The sequence below is a fragment of the Salvelinus fontinalis genome, chromosome 11 (genome assembly GCF_029448725.1).
Source record: "Salvelinus fontinalis isolate EN_2023a chromosome 11, ASM2944872v1, whole genome shotgun sequence".
Lineage (NCBI taxonomy): Eukaryota > Metazoa > Chordata > Actinopteri > Salmoniformes > Salmonidae > Salvelinus > Salvelinus fontinalis.
The window spans coordinates 41452552-41479464 of NC_074675.1; the positions used below are offsets into that span (position 1 = coordinate 41452552).

Sequence of the window (26913 nt, forward strand, 5' to 3'; positions counted from 1 at the left end):
CTCCTTTCAATTCTCACTTCCGCATTACAGTCTGACGAACGCCTCTGACGTGTTAAAATGGTCCCAAGTCAAATGGCCTTTTATAGAGAAGGTCTTAAAGAGACACATCGCATTTTGGGAAACTCAATTCGGCTGGGAAAATGGCTGTAAAAATATTTCTGTTCGACTTAGAGAAACAATTCAAACCTTTTTAGAAACTACAGACTGTTATCTATCCAGCAGTAGTAAATATATGCATATTGGAAAATAAAAAGTTTCTTAGGAGGCCGTTTGAAAATGTGCACACATTTTCCAGTTTTTTCAATATTCAGCGTGCAGCCCAAACAGGTTAAAGAAAGGCATTGATGTTTATGGTTAGGTACATTGGTGCAACGACAGTGCTTTTTTCGCAAATGTGCTTGTTAAATCATCACCCGTTTGTCGAAATAGGCTGTGACTCAATGAGAAATTAACAGGCACGGCATCGATTATATAAACTAGTAATATCATCAACCATGTGTAGTTAACTAGTGATTATGTTAAGATTGATTGTTTTTTTATAAGATAAGTTTAATGTTAGCTAGCAACTTACCTTTAGCTTCTTGCTGCCCTCGCGTAACAGGTAGTCAGCCTGCCACGCAGGCTCCTCGTGGAGTGCAATGAGAGGCAGGTGGGTTAGAGCGTTGGACTAGTAACCCGGAAGGTTGCAAAAACGAATCCCCGAGCTGACAAGGTAAAAATCTGTTGTTCTGCCCCTGAACAAGGCAGTTAACCCACCATTCCTAGGCCGTCATTGAAAATATTGTGTTTTTCTCAATAAAGTTTAAAAATATATATATTTATTTTTATCGACAAACACCTTTTAGCGATTGTTATGAAATCGGCCCTAATTAAAATCGGCCATTCCGATTAACTGGTCGCCCTCTAAAGACTACACCTTAGCTGTGGAAAAATATGGCAGACCCAAACCATGCCTGGTTCCACCTCCAGGAGGGTGTATTGACGAAACAGAGTAAACCTACTAGTTCACCAAAAGAAGGCCCAAACAAACACTTATCGTATTCACACTGAAAGATGCAAGCAGAAGCCAACTGTATTTCCCCCCAATTGTCTCACTAATTAAGTCTGGTTAAATAAAAAAAGAAAACATGTTGCTGTATCATCAGGGCTCTAGTGTGTGTGTGTGTTGCTGAAACCAAGTTCTCGTCTCCTTGTCATATGACAAGTGAAGAAGAGGGTTGTGTGTCAGACTGACCTCAGGACATGTGACTTCTGGAAAAAAGAGTGACACACACACCATGACAACCTTACGACGTGGCTGATAAAGATGCAACAACCATACGACATCCTAAAAAAAGAACAGGCCATGCACACATTTTCTAGGGAGATGATCATACCTAAAGCAGAGTGAAGCAAGTCTCAATAGCCCCACTGCAGATTTACAACTTGGGCTGTGGTCTTTACATACAGTACGGCCAACTAATATACACAAAGTATGTGGACACCCCTTCAAATTAGTGGATTCGGCTTTTTCCAGCCACACCCGTTGCTTACAGGTGTATAAAATCAAGCACACTGCCATGCAATCTCCAGAGACAAACATTGGCAGTAGAATGGCCTTAATGAAGAGCTCAGTGACTTTCAACGTGGCACCGTCATAGGATGCCACCTTTCCAACAAGTCAATTCGACAAATTTCTACCCTGCTAGAACGGCCCCGGTCAACTAAGTGCTGTTATTTTTTATTTTCTCAGGAGGTGGATCAGCTTTAATATTGCGGATAGATTGTTGCTTCCATCAATGTAATTGTCTACATCATTTCCAATCCCCCATATATTTTTGGGAGTCTCTCTCTCTGGCTCTCTCCACACAAACATTTGTACACACACAAACATTCATACATATACACAGAAACACATATATACACAAACACTTTTCTTAGAATATACCCTTATTATTCCCCGCAAACCTTACCACCCCTCCCCCAATTGGAGTAAACTAATAAACAATAACAATTAGGCTTCTACCTTCAGTTTATACACATTTTACAAGCACAATCTATTTTACAATAGTTTTATTTTATTAGAATTTTAGTCCTGGCATTCCAACATTTCTGATGTCCATCCAGTTGAGATTTCTATTTGTAACTGTGCTATTTCACAAAATGTCTGAACCTATATACATTTTACAGACCCTGTATGTTTTACATTTTTATCGTGTTATTAGCCCCACTCTTCAGGTCCATTCAATCCCTCCCATCTATCTCTAAACACCATATTTTGGATTTCTAGTCGCCATATATTTTTCAACTGCACTGTGATGCTTCACAAAAGTACGGAACCTTTCGATTCTCATAGCTTCTACAGATGGTAAAATAAAGATACAATTTTTTTGCTAAAATAATTATATTATTGATCGATTGACTATGACTTTTCAAATCACCCATTATTACCATCTGGAGCATTAGTTTTAGGTAAATGTTGCAATTCTTCAGCCATTCCTGGACCTAAGACCAAAAATCAGCTACATATAAACAGCACAAAAATAAATGATCTAATGACTCTGCCCCCTCGCAGAAAAATCTGCAGAGCAGGGAAGATTGTATATAACATTCTATTGGTTGCAAGAATTTTGTATAATAATTTAAATTGAAAAATGTGAAGTTTTGAATCCGACGTTGTTTTGCGTGTCAATTCATAAACCATGTGCCACGGAATCGGTACATCGAAAATCTCTTCCAAACTATTTTGCCATTTATATGGCAAAGCTGTACATTTTGTGGTCCTTCACTTCTCTAGGGTAGGGGGCAGCATTCAGAATTTTGGATGAAATGCATGCCCAAAGTAAACTGCCTGGGGCCCAGAATATATGATATGCGTATAACTGGTAGATTTGGATAGAAAACACTCTAAAGTTTCCAAAACTGTTAAAGTGTGCCTGTGAGTTTAAAACCTTTTCTCAATAGGGGGTGCTGTTTTCACTTTGTAAAAATTTTGTTCCCAAATTCAACTGCCTCGTACTCAATTCTTGCTCGTACAATATGCATATTATTATTACCATTGGATAGAAAACACTCTAGTTTCTAAAACCGTTTGAATTATATCTGTGAGTAAAACAGAACTCAAGTTGGAGCAATTTTCCTATGAGGTAGTGAGAAATCTGAAATCAGTCAGGCTATTCTGAGGTCAGTTTATTAATTTGCAAGTCGTCTATTGGTCGAGATGCACTGCATACGCCTTCCCCTGGATGTCAGCAAATAGTGAGAATTGGAATGGTGTTGCTAGGCAGATCTGAGGCCATATAAATGGACTGGGAACGTGGGGTCCAGTCTTTCCTTCGTTCGCCATGACGCAAGACAGACCTCAGGATGGCGTTCTAGAAAGCTCCCGTTATAGCCCTTAGATATATCCGGCTCTGATTTTATTCGATATAGGTGTTAAAGACATTATAATGTTGTTATTTTAAACCAAGTTATATCATTTTATATCAGTATATTGCGATTTTCGGATATTTCTTTGTGCTGCGTTCTAGTGAGTTGGGCACGTCTGGGCCACATGGCTAATGTTTACTGCTAATTCCAAAGTTGAAGGCGACAATCTACAACCGAGCAACGATTCTTTTGGACAAAGGACAACTTTCCCAAGATTCTGATGGGAGCTCATCAAAAAGTAAGAACTATTTATGATGTTAATTCGTTGTTCTGTTGAAAAATGTAAAACTCATATTCCGCCATTAATTTCGGTGCGGTCTCGCTTTAACGCACGCTGTATGTCGTAGTAACGTTAATTTAAAAAATCTAACACAGCGATTGCATTGAGAACTAATGTATCTTTCATTTGCTGTCCAACCTGTATTTTTTAGTCAAGTTTATGATTAGTTAGTGATTAGATTAGGTGCCTCTCCCAAGATTTCTCCCAACATTTTGTTGGCAGCTTGGCTACTATTCTCATTGTATAACCACGATTTGTGCCGCTAAATATGCACATTTTCGAACAAACTCTATATGTATTGTGTAATATGATGTTATAGGACTGTCATCTGAAGAAGTTTGAGAAGGTTAGTGAAAAAAATAATATCTTTTGCTGGTTTATTCGTTATCGCTATTGTTGGCTTGAATCAATGCTGTTGTGTGGTTGGCTATTGTAGTAAGCTAATATAATGCTATATTGTGTTTTCGCTGTAAAACACTTAAAAAATCTGAAATATTGGCTGGATTCACAAGATCTTTGTCTTTCATTTGCTGTACGCTGTGTATTTTTCAGAAATGTTTTATGATGAGTATTTAGGTAATTCACGTTGGTCTCTGTAGTTATTCTAGTTGCTTTGGTGAGAGTTGTGATGGTGGTTGCAATGTAAAACTATGATTTATACCTGAAATATGCACATTTTTCTAACAAAACATATGCTATACAATAAATATGTTATCAGACTGTCATCTGATGAAGTTGTTTCTTGGTTAGTGACTATTTATATCTTTATTTGGTCGAAATTGTGATAGCTACCTATGCAGGAAAAAAATGGTGGGGAAAAAAAGTTGTTTTTTGCTATCGTGGTTAGCTAATAGAAATACATAGTGTCTTCCCTGTAAAACATTTTAAAAATCAGAAATGATGGCTGGATTCACACGATGTGTATCTTTCATCTGGTGTCTTGGACTTGTGATTTAATGATATTTAGATGCTAGTATTTACTTGTGACGCTATGCTAGGCTATGCTAGTCAGCTTTTTTACTGATGGGGGTGCTCCCGGATCCGGGATTGTGTGCAAGTAGAAGTTAACAGAACTGATTTGGCAGGCGAAAACCTGAGAAAAATCCATTCAGGAAGTAGTTATTGTTTTTGGTTTTGTAGGTTTCTATTCAATGCCAATACAGTATCCATTGACTTAGGACTCAAATTGCAGTTTCTATGCCTTCCACTAGATGTCAACAGTCTTCAGAAATTGTTTCAGGCTTGTATTCTGAAAAATGAAGAAGTAAGAGCAGTCTGAATGAGTGGACCCTGCTGTGTCACAGAGCTTTTTCCTGCGCCAGACCGAGAGAGTGCGTTTCTTGTTTACCCTTTAAATTGACGACGTTATTGTCCGGTTGAAATATTGATTATTGAGGCTAAAAACAACCTGAGGTTTGAATATAAACATTGTTTGACATGTTTCTATGAACTTTATGGATACAATTTGGATTTGTTTGTGTTCCTGTTTTGACTGCGTTTGAGCCTGTGGATTACAGAAGAAAATGCGAACAAAACAGAGGTTTTTGGGTATAAAGAGACTTTATCGAACAAAATGAACAATTGAGTAAATGAATGTCTGCTGAGTGCAAACATATGTAGATCATCAAAGGGACTCATTTTATCTCTATTTATAAATTGTGTAACTGTTCTACCTGGCTGGCTACTGTTTGTAATGATTTGTCTAGTGGGCTATGTTCTCAAATAATCGTAAAGTATGCTTTCGCCGTAAAGCATTTTTTTAAATCTGACACCGTGGTTGGATTCACAAGCAGTTAATCTTTAAACCTATGTAAAATATGTTTTGTTTTCTGAATTTTTATAATAAGTATTTCTGTATTTGAATTTGGCGCCCAGCAGTTTCACTGGCTGTTGAAGAGGTGGGACGCTACCGTCTCACGTGCCCAAGAGAGGTTAAATTAAATTGGTCTGTTTTTATTTATTACAATATTCTTTAACCATATATGGTCTTTAATGCAGAGCCGACAGACAAGTTCCTTACTTTTCCCCTTGTACTTGCCTCTTCCATTTTTGTGGTAATGCTGCAATTAGTTGGTTATCATTTTGGGTAGAGCAGACATTTCCATATGTCTGTGTTAGCTGCATGTGTGACAACTTCACCGGTCTTATTTATGATATCATTTACAAAAATTATACCTTTTTTAAAAAATGTATTGAAAAATAAGGGTTTATCACCAATTAGTATATTTGAGTTTAACCACAATATTTGTTGTATTATTTGTTGTCTTTTCAGGTGGATTAAACTGAAATTGTAATCAACGTTCTAAGGCTTGTTTAAAAAATAAAGATATTTTAGAGATGATTTGGTTTTCAAATTACCGAAAGTGAGCAGTTGTAATCTGAATAAAGGGGAAAAGGTCCATTCTTGAACATGGGGTGAGACATTCTTACTAATTTACTAGAGAACCATTTCGGATTTAAGTATAACTTTTGTATGACTGATGCCTTTAGTGAGAGGTCTAACGCTTTTAATATTTAATTATTTATGCCCTCCGAATTAAAATTTGTTATATAAATAGGCCCGTTTAATTTTGTCTGGCTTGCCATTCCAAATAAAATTGAATATTTTTTGTTTATATAATTGAAAAAGCAGGTTGGCAAAAAACCAGGTAGGCAAAATCATAAGCAAACAGGTAAACTGTGATATGACTAAAGAGTTAAATAAGGGTGACTTTTCCACAAATAGACAGGTATTTTCCCTTCCATGGTAGCAAGAGCTTATCTATTTTTGCTAACTTTCTATAAACATTTATTGGAGTGAGATCATGTCTTTCTTTCAGGATATGTACAGTGGGGCAAAAAAGTATTTAGTCAGCCACCAATTGTGCAAGTTCTCCCACTTAAAAAGATGAGGGAGGCCTGTAATTTTCATCATAGGTACACTTCAATTATGACAGACAAAATGAGAAAAAAAATCCAGAAAATCACATTGTAGGATTTTTTATGAATTTATTTGCAAATTATGGTGGAAAATAAGTATTTGGTCAATAACAAAAGTTTCTCAATACTTTGTTATGGTATTTGTTGGCAATGACAGAGGTCAAACGTTTTCTTTAAGTCTTCACAAGGTTTTCAAACACTGTTGCTGGTATTTTGGCCCATTCCTCCATGCAGATCTCCTGTAGAGCAGTGATGTTTTGGGGCTGTTGCTGGGCAACACGGACTTTCAACTCCCTCCAAAGATTTTCCATGGGGTTGAGATCTGGAGACTGGCTAGGCCCCTCCAGGACCTTGAAATGCTTCTTACGAAGCCACTCCTTCGTTGCCCGGGCGGTGTGTTTGGGATCATTGTCATGCTGAAAGACCCAGCCACATTTCATCTTCAATGCCCTTGCTGATGGAAGGAGGTTTTCACTCAAAATCTCACGATACATGGCCCTATTCATTCTTTCCTTTACACGGATCAGTCGTCCTGGTCCCTTTGCAGAAAAACAACCCCAAAGCATGATGTTTCCACCCCCATGCTTCACAGTAGGTATGGTGTTCTTTGGATGCAACTCAGCATTCTTTGTCCTCCAAACACGACGAGTTGAGTTTTTACCAAAAAGTTCTATTTTGGTTTCATCTGACCATATGACATTCTTCCAATCTTCTTCTGGATCATCCAAATGCTCTCTAGCAAACTTCAGACGGGCCTGGACATGTACTGGCTTAAGTAGGGGGACACGTCTGGCACTGTAGGATTTGAGTCCCTGGCGGCGTAGTGTGTTACTGATGGTAGGCTTTGTTACTTTGGTCCCAGTTCTCTGCAGGTCATTCACTAGGTCCCCCCGTGTGGTTCTGGGATTTTTGCTCACCGTTCTTGTGATCATTTTGACCCCACGGGGTGAGATCTTGCGTGGAGCCCCAGATCGAGGGAGATTATCAGTGGTCTTGTATGTCTTCCATTTCCTAATAATTGCTCCCACAGTTGATTTCTTCAAACCAAGCTGCTTACCTATTGCAGATTCAGTCTTCCCAGCCTGGTGCAGGTCTACAATTTTGTTTCTGGTGTCCTTTGACAGCTCTTTGGTCTTGGCCATAGTGGAGTTTGGAGTGTGACTGTTTGAGGTTGTGGACAGGTGTCTTTTATACTGATAACAAGTTCAAACAGGTGCCATTAATACAGGTAACGAGTGGAGGACAGAGGAGCCTCTTAACGAAGAAGTTACAGGTCTGTGAGAGCCAGAAATCTTGCTTGTTTGTAGGTGACCAAATACTTATTTTCCACCATAATTTGCAAATAAATTCATTAAAAATCCTACAATGTGATTTTCTGGATTTTACCCCCTCATTTTGTCTGTCATAGTTGAAGTGTACCTATGATGAAAATTACAGGCCTCTCTCATCTTTTTAAGTGGGAGAACTTGCACAATTGGTGGCTGACTAAATACTTTTTTGCCCCACTGTATACCGAGTATGTCCACATCCCCGTCAGAACATTTTATTGGTAAACTACACGGTAATGTAAAAGTTCCATTTTTCTGTGATCCAATACATAATATAGTACACTTATCATAATTTGGTTTTAATCCAAAGAGGTTTGAAAAAGTATCTAGAACCTCTATGAGGCTATGGAGGGATTCTAATTGTGGTTTTAAAAGAAAACACGAATCAGCGTACAATGACACCATTGTTATTAAGCCACGGATTTCTAATCCCTTAATATTATTGTTGGATTCAATCTTAACAGCTAACATTTGGATGGCAATAATAAATAGATATGGCGATAGTGGACAACCTTGTTTTACTCCTCTTGATAGTTTAAAACTGTTAGATTTAGCCATTATTTACTATTTTACACCTAGGGTTACTATACATAACTTTAAGCATTTTAATAAGAGATTCTCCAAAACTGAAATATTCTAGGCATTTATATATAAACTATTCATACTTTATCAACAGCCTTTCTAAAATCAGTATTCTATTGTTTCCAGTACTAGTCTTATATTATCTCCAAAGTACCGTCCATGTAAAAAACCTGTCTGATTAGGTTGAATAATATCTGTCAATACCTTTTTAATTCTATGCGCCAAGCATTTAGCTTGAATTTTTGCATCACAACTCGTGATGCAAAAACAAGTTTAAGAGGCCTCCATTTTTTCAATGGACTGGATCTTTATATATACACACACACCACTTGGATCCTGTTTCAGTAATAATGAAATCAGACCTTGTTGCGTGTCCGATAATCTACAGTTAAGATGGGAGTGGTAATAATGATAATAATGGTCCTCCGAGTATATCAAATAAAGTTTGGTATACTTCCACTGATATGCCATCCAGGAATAGGTTGCTCCATTTCTTTTCCCTCTAACTTATTCTGTGCTTCTATGGCACTGTTTTTATTGCTATTTAACTGTACTGTTAGTCCTTCAATTTCCTTTGTTAATATGGACTCTTTTGATCTAAATTGCTTTTGTTTTATAGATGAGTACTGAATTGCATGGCCTCTAAAAAGGCACATTTTTAAAAAGTGTCCCACACAATAAGGTGATGTTATTGTGAAGTGGAAATTTCTAGTAGCAACAAAGGCTCAGCTATGAAGTGGTAGGCCACACAAACTCACAGAACATGACAGCTGAGTGCTGAAGTGTGTAGCGCGTAAAAATGGTCTTTCCTCAGTAGCAACACTCACTACCAAGTTCCAAACTGCCTCTGGAAGCAACGTTAGCACAATGTTTGAATGATGTCTGTGAGTGTAACAGAACTCATATGGCAGGGCAAAAACCTGAGAAAAAATCCAAACAGGAAGTGGGAATTCTGAGGTTGGTAGATTTTCAACACAGCCCCTATTGAACAAACAGTGGGATATGGATGAGTTTGCACTTCCTACGGCTTCCACTGGATGTCAACAGTCTGTAGAACCTTGTCTGATGCCTCTACTGTGAAGTGGGGCCGAAGGAGACAGGAAATAGTCAGGTCTACCATGACCTGGCCATGCTCTGACCATGCGCGTTCACATGAGAGGGAGCTCTGTTCCATCACATATCTGAAGTCAATGTAATTCTCCGGTTGGAACGTTACTGAAGAATTATGTTAAAAACATTCTAAAGATTGATTCAATACATCATTTGACATGTTTCTACTGACTTTTACGGAACTTTTTGACATTGTCAGCTTTTAGTGAACGTGCTTTCTGACTTTGGATTTGTTTACCAAACACGCTAACAAAAATAGCTATTTGGACATAAATGGACATTACCGAACAAAACTAAAATTTATTGTAGAAGTGGGAGTCCTGGGAGTGCATTCCAACGAAGATCAGCAAAGGTAAGTGAAGATTTATAATGCTTTTTATGAGTTTTGTTGACTGCACAATTTGGCAGGTAACTGTATGGCTTCCTTTTGTGGCTGATTGCTGTTCTCAGATTATTGAATATTGTGCTTTTGCCGTAAAGCTTTTTGAAATCTGACACAGCGGTTGCATTAAGAACAAGTGTATCTTTAATTCTATGTAAAACATGTATCTTTCATCAAAGTTTATGATGAGTATTTATGTTATTTGACGTGGCTCTCTGCAATTTCTCCGGATATTTTGGAGGCATTTCTGAACATGGCGCCAATGTAAACTGAGGTTTTTGGATATAAATATGAGCTTTATCGAACAAAACATATGTATTGTGTAATATGAAGTCCTATGAGTGTCATCTGATGAAGATCATCAAAGGTTAGTGATTCATTTTATCTCTATTTCTGCTTCTTGTGACTCCTGTCTTTGGCTGGAAAAATTACAATGTTTTTCTGTGATTTTGCGGTGACCTAACATAATCGTTTGTGGTGCTTTCGCTGTAAAGCCTATTTGAAATCGGACACTTGTGGGATTAACAACAAGATTACCTTTAACATGGTATAAGATAAATGTATGTTTGAGGAATTTTATTTCTGACCAATACAAGGGTTGTCAAAATTTGAGGCTTTTTGAGCTTGACAACGAGCCATCGGTTGGAAAGTGAGTGAAGATGAGGCCACAGAGTCCTATGTTCAAGAGGTGGACATTGAGGAGGTTCAGGGGGAAGACTTGGAAGCCTGAGAGGAAGACAGCCAAAGCTTTAGCTTCTAGAATATAATTTTACAGATGTATATTGAAAATGTTTTTGAGAGATGCGATGGATCATTGGGGATCATTTAACCTCTCTAGGGTAGGGGGCAGCATTTTCTCGTTTGGATGAAAAGCATACCCAAATTCGGGAGACCAGAAAGCATGCTACACATTGTTTTCCTCCGGTATTGAACACAGATCATCCCGTCTTCAATTTTATCGATTATTAACGTTAAAAAATACCTACAGTTGTATTACAAAAGTAGTTTGACATTTTTTGGACCAATTTTACAGGTAACCTATGAGATATTTTGTCGTAAAGTTTGAGCAAGTTGGAACCTGTGTTTTTCTGGATCAAACGCGCCAAATAAATGGACATTTTGGATATATATCGACGGAATTAATAGAACAAAAGGACCATTTGTGATGTTTATGGGACAAATTGGAGTGCCAACAACAGAAGCTCGTCAAAGGTAAGGCATGAATTATTATTATTATGAATTTTTATTTCTGCGTTTTGTGTCGCGCCTGCAGGGTTGAAATGTTCTCTCTCTTTTGTTTACTATGGTGCTTTACTTAGATAACAGCATCGTATGCTTTCAGGGAAAAGCCTATTTTTGAATTCTGACATGTTGGCTGGATTCACAACCAGTGTAGCTTTAATTTGTTACCTTTCATGTGTGATTTAATGAAAGTTTGATAGTAATTAATTTCTATTTGGCGCTCTGCATTTTCTCAGGCTTTTTGCCAAGTAAGACAGTAGCGTCCCGTCTAAACTCAGATTTTTTTATTTAAATATGAACTTTACCGAACAAAACATACATGTATTGTGTAACATGAAGTCCTATGAGTGTCATCTGATGAAGATCAAAGGTTAGTGATTCATTTTATCTCTATTTCTGCTTTTTGTTACTGCTCTCTTTGGCTGAAAAAATTGCTGTCTTTTTCTGTGACTTGGCTCATACCTAACATAATCGTTTGGTGTGCTTTCGTCATTAAACCTTTTTGAAATAGGACACTTTGGCTGGATTTACAACAAGTGTATCTTTAAAATGGTGTAAAATACTTGTATGTTTGAGGAATTTAAATTATGGGATTTCTGTTGTTTTGAATTTGGCGCCGTGCAGTTTCAATGGCTGTTGTCGAGGTGGGACGCTACCGTCCCACATACCCTAGAGAAGTTAACATTCCCTTTTATTGTTCAGTGAAATCATCCCATGTGAAGAGTCAACTCATTTAAAGTTCAATTCGTAACTAAATTGTTTTTATTTCTATTGGAAGGATTTAATAATTTGAAATTGTCTACATTTGATAAGGTAAAAGGTTTATGTTTCTGTCTCCATATGATATGGTAAATATATCCAATGCAAAAAGCAACTACATTTGAATGGTATTAATGTTAATTTGCATCTATTCCCGTTAACTCCCACAGAAAGTTTCCACCTCTGAATATTCCCCAAAATGTGCAACCCTAGTCCAAACACACCAAGATATTCGCAAAAAGGGCACGACAACACCTTTCCCCCCCCTCGGGAGACTGAAAAGATTTGGTATGGGTCCCCAGATTACTCAAAAGGTTATACAGCTGCACCATCAAGAACATCCTGACCAGTTGCATCACCGCCAGGTATGGCAATAGCTCAGGTTCCGACAGTAAGGCGCTACAGAGGGTAGTGTGTACGGCCCAGTACATCACTGAGGCCAAGCTTCCTGCCATCCAGGACCTATATACTAGGCGGTGTCAGAAGAAGGCCTAAAAAATTGTCAAAGACTACAGCCACCCTAGTTAGAGAATGTTCTCTCTGCTACCGCACGGCAAGCGGTACCGGAGAACCAAGTCTAGGTCCAAAAGGCTTAACAGCTTCTACCTCCAAGCCGTAAGACAGCTGCACAATTAATGAAATGGCCACCTAGACTATTTAAATTGCCCCTCCCCACCCGTTTCTACACTGCTGTTTATGATCTATGCATTGTCACTTTACCCCTACCTACAGTTAAAGTCGGAAGTTTACATTTACATTTCATCTCAGTTTTTCACAATTCCTGACATTTAATCCAAGATTCCCTGTATTAGGTCAGTTAGGATCACCACTTTATTTTAAGAATGTGAAATGTCAGAATAATAGCAGAGAGAATGATTTATTTCAGCTTTTATTTATTTCATCACATTCCCAGTGGGTCAGAAGTATACATACACTCAATTAGTATTTGGTAGCATTGCCTTTAAATTGTTTAACTTGGGTCAAACGTTTTGGGTAGCCTTCCACAAGCTTCCCACAATAAGTTGGGTTCATTTTGGCCCACTCCTCCTGACAGAGCTGGTGTAACTGAGTCAGGTTTGTAGGCCTCCTTACTCGCACACGCTTTTTCAGTTCTGCCCACAAGTGTTCTACAGGATTGAGGTCAGGGCTTTGTGATGGCCATTCCAATACCTTGACTTTGTTGTCCTTAAGCCATTTTGCCACAACTTTGGAAGTATGCTTGGTGTCATCGTTCATTTGGAAGACGCATTTGCGACCAAGCTTTAACTTCCTGACTGATGTCTTGAGATGTTGCTTCAATATATCCACATCATTTTCCTCCCTCATGATGCCATCTATTTTGTGAAGTGCATCAGTCCCTCCTGCAGCAAAGCACCCCCACAACATGATGCTGCCACCCATGTGTTTCAGTTCGGATGGTGTTCTTCGGCTTGCAAGCCTTCCCCTTGTTCCTCCAAACATAACAATGCCCATTATGGCCAAACAGTTTCATCAGACCAGAGGACATTTCTCCAAAAAAGTACGATCTTAGTCCTTATTTGCAAATGCAAACCGTAGTGTCTTTTTTTATGGCGGTTTTGGAGCAGTGGCTTCTTCCTTCCGGCGCCGACAGAGCTGGCCGCCTCGCTTCGCGTTCCTAGGAAACTATCCAGTATTTTGTTTTATGTGTAATTTCTTACATTGTTACTCCAGGAAATATTAGGTTTTATTACATACAGTCGGAAGGAACTATTGGATATAAGAGCAACGTCAACTCACCAACATTACGACCAGGAATACAACTTTCCCGAAGCGGATCCTCTGTTTGGTCCACCACCCAGAATAATGGATCAGATCCCAGCCGGCGACCCAAAACAACAGCACTGCAGAAGGGGCATCGCGCACTGCTCCCGAGCATACTACTTTCCAATGTCCAGTCACTTGACAAGAGGGTAGACGAAATCCGAGCGAGGGTTGCCTTCCAGAGAGACATCAGAGATTGTAACGTTCTTTGTTTCACGGAAACATGGTTCGCTCGGGATACATCAGAGTCGCTACAGCCACCCGGCTTCTTCACGCATCGCGCCGACAGAAACAAACATCTCTCTGGTAAGAAGGGCGGTATGAAGAAGGTATGCCTTATGATTAACGAGACGTGGTGTGATCATAACAACATACAGGAACTCAAGATATTTTGTTCACCTGACCTAGAATTCCTTACAATCAAATGCCAACCGCATTATCTACCAAGAGAATTCTCTTCGATCATAATCAAGGTCGTGTATATCCCGCCCCAATCAGACATATTGATGGCCCTGAAAGAAGTTAATTTGACTATGTAAACCACATATCCTGAGGCTGCATTTATTGTAGATGGCGATTTTAACAAGTAAATCTGAAAACAAGGCTCCCTAAATTCTATCAGCATATCGAATGCGCGACCCGGGCTGGCAAAACCCTGGATCATTGTTATTCTAACTTCTGCGACGCATATAAAGCCCTCCCCCGCCCTCCTTTCGGCAAATCTGACCACGACTCCATTTTTGTTGCTCTTAGCCTATAGACAGAAACTATAACAGTTAGCGCCCATGCTCAGTTCTATTCAACGCTGGTCCGAACAATCGGATTCCACGCTTCAAGATTGCTTCGATCACGTGGACTGGGATATGTTCCGCATAGCATCGGACAATAACATTGATGAATATGCTGATTCGATGAGCGAGTTGATTAGCAAGTGCATCGGTGATGTTGTACCCACAGCGTCTATTAAAACATTCCCCAACCAGAAACCGTGGATTGATGGTAGCATTCGCGCAAAACTGAAAGCGCGAACCACTGCTTTTAATCAGGGCGAGGTGACCGGAAACATGACCGAAAACAAACAGTGTAGCTATTCCCTCCGCAAGGCAAGCAGACAAGCTTAGCGTCAGTATAGAGATAAAGTAGAATCGCAATTCACCGGCTCAGACACGAGAGGTATGTGGCAGGGTCTACAGTCAATCACGGATTACAAAAAGAAAACCAGCCCCGTCGTTGACAACAATGTCTTGCTCCCAGACAAACTAAACTTCTTTGCTCGCGTCGAGGACAACACAGTCACTGACACGGCCCGCTACCAAAACCTGCGGGCTCTCCTTCACTGCAGCCAACGTGAGTAATACATTTAAACGTGTTAACCCTCGCAAGGCTGCCGGCATCACCAGCCGCGTCCTCAGAGCATGCGCAGACCAGCTGGCTGGTGTGTTTACAGACATATTCAATCAATCCTTATCCCAGTCTCCTGTTCCCACATGCTTCAAGAGTGCCACCAATGATCCTGTACCCAAGAAAGCGAAGGTAACTGAGCTCAATGACTATCGCCCCGTAGCACTCACTACTGTCATCATGAAGTGCTTTGACTAGTCAAAGACCATATCACCTCCACCCTACCTGACAGCCTAGACCCACTCCAATTTGCTTACCGACCCAAAAGGTCCACAGACTACGCAATCACACTGCCCTAACCCATCTGTACAAGAGGAATACCTATGTAAGAATGCTGTTCATCGACTACAGCTCAGCATTTAACACCATAGTACCCTACAAACCCGTCAATAAGCTCGAGACCCCGGGTCTCGACCCCGCCCTGTGCAACTGGGTCCTGGACTTTGACGGGCCACCCCCAGGTGGTGAGGGTAGGTAACAACATCTCCACTCCGCTGATCCTCAACACTGGCGCCCCACAAGGGTGTGTTCTCAGCCCTCTCCTGTACTCCCTGTTCACCCATGACTGCGTGGCCATGCACGCCTCCAATTCAATCATCAAGTTGGCAGACGACACTACAGTGGTAGGCTTGATTATCAACAACGATGAGACGGTCTACAGGGAGGTGAGGGCCCTCGGTGTGGTGTCAGGAAAATAACCTCACACTCAATGTCAACAAAACAAAGGAGATGATCGTAGACTTCAGGAAACAGCAGAGGGAGCAGCCCCCTATTCACATCGACGGGACAGTAGTGGAGAAGGTGGAAAGTTTGAAGTTCCTCGGCGTACACATTACGGACAAACTGAAATGGTCCACCTACACAGACAGCATGGTGAAAAAGGCTGCTGAAGAAATTCGGCTGGTCACCAAAAGCACTCAAACTTTTACAGATGCACAAATCGAGAGCATCCTGTCAGGCTGTATCACCACCTGGTACGGCAACTGCTCCACCCACAACCGTAAGGCTCTCCAGAGGGTAGTGAGGTCTGCACAACGCATCATCGGGGGCAAACTACCTGCCCTCCAGGACACCTACACCACCCGATGTCACAGGAAGGCCAAAAAGATCATCAAAGACAACAACCACCGAGCCACTGCCTGTTCACCCCACTAACATCCAGAAGGCGAGGTCAGTACAGGTGCATCAAAGCGGGGACCGAGAGACTGAAAAACAGCTTCTATCTCAAGGCCATCAGACTGTTAAACAGCCATCACTAACATTGAGTGGCTGCTGCCAAAATACTGACTCATCTCTAGCCACTTAAATAATGAAAAATTGATGTAATAAATGTATCACTAGCCACTTTATATAATGTTTACATACCCTACATTACTCATCTCATATGTATATACTGTACTCTATACCATATACTGCATCTTGCCTATGCCATTCGGCCATTGCTCATTCATATATTTATATGTACATATTCTTATTCATTCCTTTACACTTGTGTGTATAAGGTAGTTGTTGTGAAATTGTTAGGTTAGATTACTTGTTAGATATGACTGCATGGTCGGAACTAGAAGCACTTCGCTACACTCGCATTAACATCTGCATGTGACAAATACAATTTGATTTGCTGAGCGGCCTTTCAGGTTGTCGATATAGGACTCGTTTTACTGTGGATATAGATACCTTTGTACCCGTTTCCTCCAGCATCTTCACATGGTCCTTTTGCTGTTGTTCTGGGATTGATCTGCACTTTTCGCACCAAAGTACGTTCATCTCTAGGAGACAGAACGCGTCTCCTTCCTGAGCGGTATGACTGCTGTGTGGTCCCATGGTGTTTATAGTTGCGTACTATGGTTTGTATAGATGAACGTGGTACCTTCAGGCGTTTGGAAATTGCTCCCAAGGATGAACCAGACTTGTGGAGGTATACCATTTTTTTCCTGAGGTCTTGGCTGATTTCTTTTGATTTTCCCATTATGTCAAGCAAAGAGGCACGGAGTTTGAAGGTAGGCCTTGAAATACATCCACAGGTACACCTCCAATTGACTCAAATTTCGTCAATTATCCTATCAGAAGCTTCTAAAGCCATGACATCATTTTCTGGAATTTTCCAAGCTGTTTAAAGGCACAGTCAACTTAGTGTATGTAAACTTCTGACCCACTGGAATTGTGATACGGTGAATTATAAGTGAAATAATCTGTCTAAACAATTGTTGTAAAAATTACTTGTGTCATGCACAAAGTAGATGTCCTAACAGACTTGCCAAAACTATAGTTTGTTTACAAGAAATTTGTGGAGTGGTTGAAAAACGAGTTTTAATGACTCCAACCTAAGTGTATGTAAACTTCCGACTTTAACTGTACAAATTACCTCGACTAACCTGCACCCCAGGGGTACCGGTACCCCTATATACAGGGGTACCGGTACCCCTGTATATAGCCTCGTTATTGTGTTAAAGTATTTTTTTGTTTATTTAGTAAATATTTTTCTAACCATTTCTTGAACTGCACTGTTGTTTAAGGGCTTGTAAGTAATCATTTCACGGTAAGGTGAATTCTGTTGTACTCGGCGCATGTGACATAAAATTGGTTTTGATAAACTGGACATGTCAAATCTAGTGTGTGGGCTTGAGGGGATGAAATGAAGAGGCATTTCTGGAATGATCACTAACGCACTACATAGGCCCCTTTCAATGTCAATCTGTCACCAGCTAACATGTACTCAATCTGCTTCCATCTTGCCCTCTAGTTCCCACTCCCTCAGGTGTGAAAATCTCAAAGGACTGTGTAGGTGAAAACAGTCGAGCGGAAGTTCCACTTTGCCTACTGAAGAGCTAGGCCGGCGGAGCCATCACCATACTGCTTACACATATCCAGTCCTTTCAGGTATTTTAAAACAGCGAATGGGAGAAGGAGCTAGGGGGCATAATGGAAGCAAGGCAAATCTGTGAGGCACTGAGGGGGAGGTATTTTAGTTTCACACACCTCCAGAGCACCAGCCTCAAGACTAGTATTTGCTGCCAAAACTGGAAGAAGCACCAGTGAGCTAAGCCTGAGGTCACACTCACTTCCCTTCCTCCTGGTCTTGGTCTCAGCCAGAAGCCTACTGGAGCAGACTCAAATACATTCCTGCCCCCAAACTTTGCACTGCGGTCTCAAAACACACACGCATACAGGCAGAGGCTCTGTGCACGTTTATCTGTCTGTCCATGGTTGCAGAGGCCCAAACAAAAAGGGAGTCAATGTCAGTGTGAGACTGGTGCATGTGTGTGACAGTGCATGTGTTAGCCAGGTGTGAGAGAACATGAGTCAGTACCTTTGTGAGTCATTGAGCGAGCACGTGACTAACATGAGCACACAAGCTAAATCTATTAGACTGGCAGCACGAGGGAAAAATTCAGAAAATGTGCTCACTCCTCTAAATGTTCTAGCTCAGAAGGAAGAAAGATTTCTAGTCTGCAGTCGAAAAACAGCTCTACAATGACATCTGACCAGATCTATACAAAGTACACACACAGAAATATTGATATGCAGAAATATATCCACACACACACACACAAGCAACCACACATCAACTCCCCCCTCTCTCTTGTATACCATGTTGGAGTAATGCATGTCAAGACTTAACATTTCTAAAGTAGACTCCACATACGGACTGCTAAGCCACTACATAGCACACAGACTTGTGAGCAGGGTCACCAAGCTTGTTTTCAGGACAACCAGTGAGCTTTCTATAGCCCCTGTACTGGCAAACACATACCACTAGAGGGCAGTCATACTCTGCATCACCAGCCCAGAGGACTTCATTACTAGATAAAATGAACAGGGAAGTTAAGGAATTTGGAACAGACAACAATGTTGGGAATTACTTATTTGTGCCGAAATATGTAACAGGTTTGGAATTTGACCTGTGTGTCAGGGTTGAAATCAATTTCACTTGAATTTAGTCAATTGAAATTCTGTTGAAAATACATTTAAATTAATCTCAGGAATTGACATCCCTGTTTTCAGTGTGTCCAGGAGAGAGCAGTGTTAAGCTGAGGCCTGTGGTTTTGGGTAAAGGTGGGTATCGGCAGGCAAGGCCCCAAACAGAGCCTCTTACCATATGTGCCATATTCAGCTGGGCTGGTGCCTGGGTAGAAGCCTGGATTTCCCGGTGGGACCGGGTACTGCTGAGGGGTGGCCACGTACGTTGACCGGTACTGAGGGAGAGAGACATGACAGAATGGTTTAGATATTATCTAAAAAGGTACATTGTAGAATGTTCCCCAAGCCCAGAGTATTAAAGGCAAGCTAAAATTCAACTTCAAAACAATGAGTAGGATGGAAAAGGTGCTAAGACAGCCTGCCAACTAGTATTTGATCTAACTCAGATCCCTATACCTTTCTTTGTCCCACACACAGGCAAGGCAGGAAAACCTCTCTGAAGGTTTAACTTGCACCCCTCCACCTCCCTCTAACACACAGTAACAGCCATCCGTCTCTCTTTCTCTGTGGTGCTTTTAAGCACTGCACAATCAGGAAGGGACTGGAGGGTCAGCTGATCGCCTGGGGAAGGGGAGAGGGGCATTTTTCCCAGCACTGGCTCCATAGAGCGGAGGCCAGACTCAGCAGAATCTGTCCCTGAGCCAGGGTCACCAGACCACTCCATGTGGGCCTCCCTCACAGACGGGGAGGGGGACTGCCTTGCTAGTTGCTACCAGACCTGGTTTCAAAAAGCATTTCCTTTCTTTCCAAATACCATAGCTGCGTTTGATTGAGCTTGCCTGGTGCAAAAGAACAGTCCCAAAAGGTATAGTGAATGTCTGAGTAAAGAGAATGACAGTGGCCCCTAGTATAGATGGAGCACCCTGGTGGAAGGGGCGGGGTGAAGTTACCTGTCCGGGTATGAAGTAGGCGGGGCCCTGTTGGTTGGGGAAGGGGATCTGCTGTGAGGGGATCATCATCATCTGTTGGCCCGGCTGGTAGACGTGTGTGGGCGCCACAGGCCTTGGCGTGCTGCTGGGGGGCACCCGGGGGGCATTGCTGGGCAGACTGGGCCGGCTGTAGTACGGCTGGAGAGAGGTAGGAGAGGAGGAGAGAGGAACAAGTTATGGAAAAGTCCTCTTTTGTAAAGAACATTCAACAATTAAAACGTTAAATGAGGGCTATTATATTTCCCCTTGCCATTTCTTATGGCAATTTATACTACAACAATTTTAACAGTCTGTTCTGACACTAACAGCCTGTTCATAAAGGCAGAATTCAAACTGCTAAAAACCAAATAAAACTAGAACCTTCTGTGTTGCTTCATTTACATTCTGATGCGTCTCTTTAAGCAAAACTAAAGCCAAAAAATGATGGCAGGACCACAGGCACGAACACTGCCAACTACAGACAGACCGACTCCTCTGGAAAAAGAAGAGGAGAAGTGTTACCTGCAGTGACCTGAATCCTCCCTTCAGCAGCACATCCCACAGACACCACGTGAATGCACACGGACGCAAGGGAGAGAAGGGGGAGAGAGAGGGGGAGAGAGAGAAAGAGAGGGGGGGAGAGAGAGAAAGAGAGGGGGGGGAGAGAGAAAGAGAGGGGGGGAGAGAGAGAAAGAGAGGGGGGGAGAGAGAGAAAGAGAGGGGGGGGGGGGTGAGAGGGGGGAAGAGAGAGAGCAGCAGTCAGTTGATAGAAAGCAGAAAACCTACCCCCACAGTAGTGAATTAACAAGCAGCATGCATCCATAGTCCTTTAAAAATGCAGGTGTGTGAGCAACTGTGTCCATGTCAAAGCTAACATAGAACACTGAGTCGGTGTGTGTGTGTCAGGGTTTCCGTTAGGAAAATGTGGCGCCGGACATTTGGCTTTTTAAATGTTATTTACCAGACCAATATGCATTGGGTAATAACCTGATTAGGGCATCCACCCACTGTGCTCAGAATGACAAAAATCACATTTAGTATATGGTCATTCATATTAACAGAACATGCAAGTGGAGAATGCAACGATGTACGGTCCTTCTTACTGAATTCTGATGTGCACTTTGAGCATGTTAGAATAACTGTTTTCCTATTTAACTTTTCCTCAGCCAGCAAGAAGAGAACAAACAGCAAAATCACTAGTCTATGTCAATCAAGAGTAGAAAAGTATATGCTACTTATTTTATTGGTCAGCTTGTTGAGAAAGAAATAGCCTATTCCAAACAGACTCATACAACCAGCAGGCCTAGGCTACATAAAAATAAACAGAAAGCAATGAGTCTGACGCAACAGATCAGAACTTTTAGCTTAAAACGTTGATAAAAGATTATTTCTTCACATTATAAGCGCAACAATGCACACAATGCAGTCGGGAATTAGCCAGAAACCCTAGTTGTCAAAAGCGCACAGCACATGCGAGCACTTTCATGTGACAGAGATGAACATTTTAAAAGAGAGGAGATCTAATAGGCTACTTTGAAGCAAGGTAAGAAATTCCTCAATGTACTGAACAAAAAATATAAACGCAATATGTAAAGTGTGGTCCCATGTTTCATGAGATGAAATAAAAATATCCCAGAAATGTTCCATACGCAAAAAAAGCTTATTCTCAAATGTTGTGAAGAATGTGTTTAGATCCCTGTTAGTGAGCATTTTTTCTTTACCAAAATAATCAATCCACCTGACAGGTGAGGAATGTCAAGAAGCTAATTAAACAGCATGATCATTACACAGGTACATCTTGTGCTGGGGACAATAAAAGGCCACTAACATGTGCAGTTGTCACACAACAATACCACAGATGTCTCAAGTTGAGGGAGCATGCAATTGGCATGCTGACTGCAGCAATGTCCACCAAAGCTGTTGCCAGAGAATTGAATGTTCATTTCTCTACCATAAGTCGCAACCAACGTCATTTTAGAGAAATTATGTCCAACCGGCCTCACAACCGCAGACCACATGTAACCATGCCAGCCCAGCATCTGCACGTCTGGCTTCTTCATCTGCGGGATCGCCTAAGATAAGCCACCCGGACAGCTGATGAAACTGTGGGTTTGAGCAAACCGAAGAATTTCTGCACAAACTGTCAGAAACCATCTCAGGGAAGCTCATCTGCGTGCTTGTCGTCCTCACCAGGGTCTTGACCTGACTGCAGTTCGGCGGCGTAACCGACATCAGTGGGCAAATGCTCACCTTCAATGGCCACTGGCACACTAGAGAAGTGTGCTCTTCACGGATAAATCACAGTTTCAACTGTACTGGGCAGATGGCAGGCAGCGTTTATGGCGTCGGATGGGCAAGCGGTTTGCTGATGTCAATGTTGTGAACATGGTGGCGGTGGGGTTACGGTATGGGCAGGCATACGGACAACTTACACGATTGCATTTTATTGATGGCAATTTTAAATGCACAGAGATACTGTGTTGAGATCCATACCAGATAGTGACTGGCTTTCTGATCCACATCCATACTTTTATTTATTGTTTAAATGTTAAGGTATTTGTGACCAAATTCATAGATTAGGGCCTAACTCATTTCCTTATATGAACTCTAACTCAATTAAATCTTTGAAATTGTTTCATGTTATATTTTTGTTCAGTGTATGTATTAAAACGTATATGTCTATGTCTTCTAAAATCACATTGCCTCCAGCTCATTGCAAAGTGGTGTGTGACGTGCTGATGAAGTCTGCCTTATGTTGCAGTTTGATGCCGCCTTCAAAACAACTTGGAACGCAGAAGCAGCAGCTCTTGTGCTGTTTGACAGATGATTTTCTACTTAAAGGCTCCGTATCTGTATGCGTGTAATAAATAAGATACATAATGAATATAATGTACACACAGGCCAATTTAATTCCACTAAATTATGCAAATTAGCCTACAAACCGATAAGCATGACCAGTTAAATGTATTTCCATCAATGAATAGCCTAAAAAGCATTATTTAGCACTTATAATTTTTTTCTCTCCCCCTGGACAATTGTCTGGAGCCAATTTAATTTATGGCTTATTTTTTTTTATACAAATAATTAGATGTAACCGGACAAAAGCCAATAATTACCCGCTAACGGAAATCCTGGTGTGTGTGTGTGAACATGACAAGTTCCCAATGAATGAGGGATCCCAGAGCCAAGATATCCCAGAATACTTTTGGAATAGGATTCTACAGCAGATTCAATCTCTTAGCATACCATAATAAACGTGTAGATTTTACAACATTCAGTGCTCAAAAACAGTTTAGAAAGACAGGAAATGCAAGTAGAGAGAGAACTCTACACTGCCCCCTATTTGAACCCAGCCCACCCAAGTCCCTGGTTAGGCTGTTAGTACCTGTTGGTGTAAAGCACGGGGCCCGGGGGCAAACTAGAAAAGGAGAGCAAGACAGGTCACAGGTCAGAGGTTAAACCCACATAGGACACCAGCTGAAGAGCAGCAGACACAACCCTCCTCGATACACCCCCACACACAGAGTGAGAGATAGGCAGACATGGAGCAGGGCTCAACAAGAGGATTCAAAACACAATACAGGTCTCATCTGAGAGAATGATTTTGCCTTCTAGCAGTAACAATGACAGGTTGGAGTGTGGAACGTACACTCACTGAACACTAAACAGTAAGAGATGGCATCAAGAGGAAAGAATGAAAGTTTACACGTAGCACGATTATGGCTGTCATGACATTTCATCAGCCTGTGATTGTTGACCGTTAATTAACAAACACATTTAGCATCTCCTGGCTTCCAAAGCCATTGATGCAGACCTTTGGAATATTTAAATTTGTAAAAAGTCTAATAAATCCATGTAATATAGCCCACACCTTCAAAATAAATCCAATATGTATTTAAGACAGGTCTAAAGAAACATGATACGAAGAAAATGTAGTCCATTTCAGAAGAACAGAATAGCATACTCTATGCTAGAGTTGTCCTTATATTAAGTCCTGATCTGGATATGCCATATGGCTGTGGGCTACACTTGTTCTTTTAGCAGACAAGATTTGCTTAGAATTCCGTGGCATTATTATATAGTATGAAGAATACAATTGAACAAAGCTGAATAAAATAGAAAGGCTATTTTCTCCAAAAGATTTGAGGGAGTGAGCACGTGCGGCTATTCTGTGTTGAGTGTTTAACAAAGAAATAGGTACTCCTATATGCTTAATTTAGAGTTATTTATGTACCTTTAGTTCTACAAACGTTGGGATATATGTTTAGATTATTAATACATTGTAAGGCTGCATGATGCGACTAATGATTTGAAAAAAGGTCGCGTGAAAAGGCATGAGCTCTGCTTTGTTATTTTTGCGCAGGCTGTACACACTTCATGAGTCTCTCATTCACAATTTGACAAGCACTTGATAATGTCTCGAATTTCCCGGCGGCATGCCCTTTGTGTGGCTGTAATGCTCTCTACAAAAATCGATGCCTTTTGCGGCTAGTGGCCGTTGTGGCCTTGGGCTAAATATGATGATAATTCCCTTCTCCCCGAGTACTGCGTGCTCCGAAGCACCTCTCACTCACATGGCTCTCCAGCACGTGATCGGGTCTTTCTCCCAGGTTACAAGCGGAACAGACACATCAGGAACGCAACTGCGCGCATCCTTCTGCAATTCCGATGTGCATATTAAAGATATTGGAAGAACTGTCCAGATTTACTTCTTGTCAGCCAATAAGATGAGTAGATGAGTAGGCCTAACGAACAGCAAAAGCACTAGTCTTATGTCAATCTAATATCTCCCATAGTACAAAAGTTGACCTATTCTATTCTGTGCGAGAAATAAATAAGTCTGGGACAGTTGTGGTATGCGATAGATCCCAAATTAATACAACCCCTAGCGTCAATAAATATTATTTTACGCAATGAGGCGGACAACTTTTCAGAACGTAGCTTAAAATGTTGATAAACTATTAGGCTATTTCTTCACATTATAAGCGCAGCAATTTTCCATTAGAGGGAAAAAACCATTATCAAAAGTGACCACAAATGCGATTATGCATGTAATGCTTTTATTATAAAAAGGTGCATGTTTATGGTAAAAAATTCACTACATTTGAAACTCAACCGCTGCTTATTTATGGCAATTAGGCTCTACAAGACTTGTAAAGAAGGATTAATGTGCTTAATTTTAAGAAGTTATTTGGCCACTTTAGTTGTGATACAAACCTTAATTAAACATATAGGCCTATGGGCTAGGATACATGAGGTGCGCGACTGTGGTTCGAAAAAGTCAAAATGATATATATTAAATGTGTTTTGATTTATAATGTACCATTGTCATGCACTCGTCTCGAAACAGGGGCGGGGGAAGAAATACAAGTAATCTATGCACTTAAATAGCAAATGGAGCAGGCTTTTCCCGTGGTACATTTTCAAGCCAGCCAGGTAGGCTATACTTCTGTTTTAAAGAGAAGCCATGTGCTTAATATTAGGAAAGTTGAGGAATACATTTGGTAGGTCTAGCCTATTGAAAGCTGATAGGATCCTCCTATTTTTAATAGAAGCCATCACTCTGTTGTCTCATGCAATTGCACAGCCTATAGAAATGTTGCGCAACATGAAGTGTTACAGCGCTGAGTACCATGCAGTTAGCAAGTTTGGTAGGCTACTAATGACCATCAGGAGCATCAGAGCTTGGAGAAGCCTAATTACTAAACAGTCACTTGGAATTTGACTGCCTTCATGACTCCTGACCGCCGTTGTGGCGGTAATACGGTCACAACAGCCCTAAGCAGGATCTACATTCCTACCAATGGATTAAGACACTGCACTAGGGACTAAATGAAGCTGTGGGGTGACGGAGTGCGTACCTGTCGGTGCTGTGGTGCTGGGTTCATTTGTGGAGGTGGGGTGGCAAAGACAACAGAGGGGGGTTGTCCAGGAGGGAAGGTGGCCTGTGAAAGGGAGAGGAAAGGAGAGGAGAGACCGTGATCAACACTATGGTTGCTGATTGGACAAACAACCATGAGACAAGATTGAAGCCCCAATTAAAACAAACAGTAGATTCTCATTACCTGTTGGAGTCCGGGGGAGGGGGCAGGGTGGGTGGCAGAGGGGGGTCCCGTTATAGGCTGTGGTGCTTTATTCATTTCATGTGGTTCTGCATGGGCGCACTCGGACTTGTACAGAAATCTGAGAGGAAGAGGGTGGAGGAGGTGAAGAGAAAATCAGGGATAGACTATGCGAGAGAGAGAACGGTGTTTAGGCTTTGTTGATCAGCACTCACACTTTGAACCGTGTTTAGTCCCAGGAACGGGAGGAAGGCTCGGTGGTGTGCCAATGTGGTGGCCGTCTGTCCTCTGATCGCCCTGTCAGAAAGAGAGAGGTCAGATTGTCTCTGTCATCTCAGTTATGAATCCAATGGTTTGGTACACAGGGGATACAATTCTATTCCCCAGGAGATAGACATATTGTCAGGGGCTGGGAATTGTCAAGGACATCACAATACGATTTCACAATTCTATATGTAGGTTAGTGCGATTCAATACTGCGATTTTGCGATTTGATGTTCCAAACATACCTATTGCTCACTATATGTCTGCTGCACAGCGAAGAGAGCATGAGAAAATTAGTTTTGATCAGTCATGAAAATAAGTGTTGAAAACATGTTGGCTCACTATTTTAAAGACAGAACAAGCTATATGATTAAAAATACCGGAGTTGGCACAGATACAATGAGAGTTAGACAGGGTTTATTCTGGTTCAGAAATGGTGCTTAGGTGGTGAGCGTGGCCATTGGAGTGGTCGCTAACCGAACATTTGAGGCCCTTCTGTTGTCCG

The 26913-nt window shown here is 41.2% G+C and overlaps 1 protein-coding gene across 8 annotated transcripts in view; it reads right to left on the bottom strand.

The window, feature by feature from the left end:
* LOC129866083 (eukaryotic translation initiation factor 4 gamma 1-like) overlaps positions 1 to 26913 on the bottom strand; it is a 79832-nt gene that overhangs the window by 44646 nt on the left and 8273 nt on the right. For 6 of the 8 annotated variants that reach the window (XM_055939241.1, XM_055939242.1, XM_055939245.1 and 3 more), the window contains exons 2-8: positions 26360 to 26441; positions 26148 to 26265; positions 25944 to 26027; positions 23468 to 23500; positions 20605 to 20625; positions 20065 to 20241; positions 19290 to 19389 (exon numbers count right to left, since the gene is read on the bottom strand). In XM_055939241.1, coding sequence (XP_055795216.1) covers positions 19290 to 19389; positions 20065 to 20241; positions 20605 to 20625; positions 23468 to 23500; positions 25944 to 26027; positions 26148 to 26222 — 490 coding nt within the window. In that variant the 5' untranslated portion in view covers positions 26223 to 26265; positions 26360 to 26441. The remainder of the gene's footprint in view (positions 1 to 19289; positions 19390 to 20064; positions 20242 to 20604; positions 20626 to 23467; positions 23501 to 25943; positions 26028 to 26147; positions 26266 to 26359; positions 26442 to 26913) is intronic. The other 2 variants (XM_055939246.1, XM_055939247.1) reach the window with 2 other exon arrangements.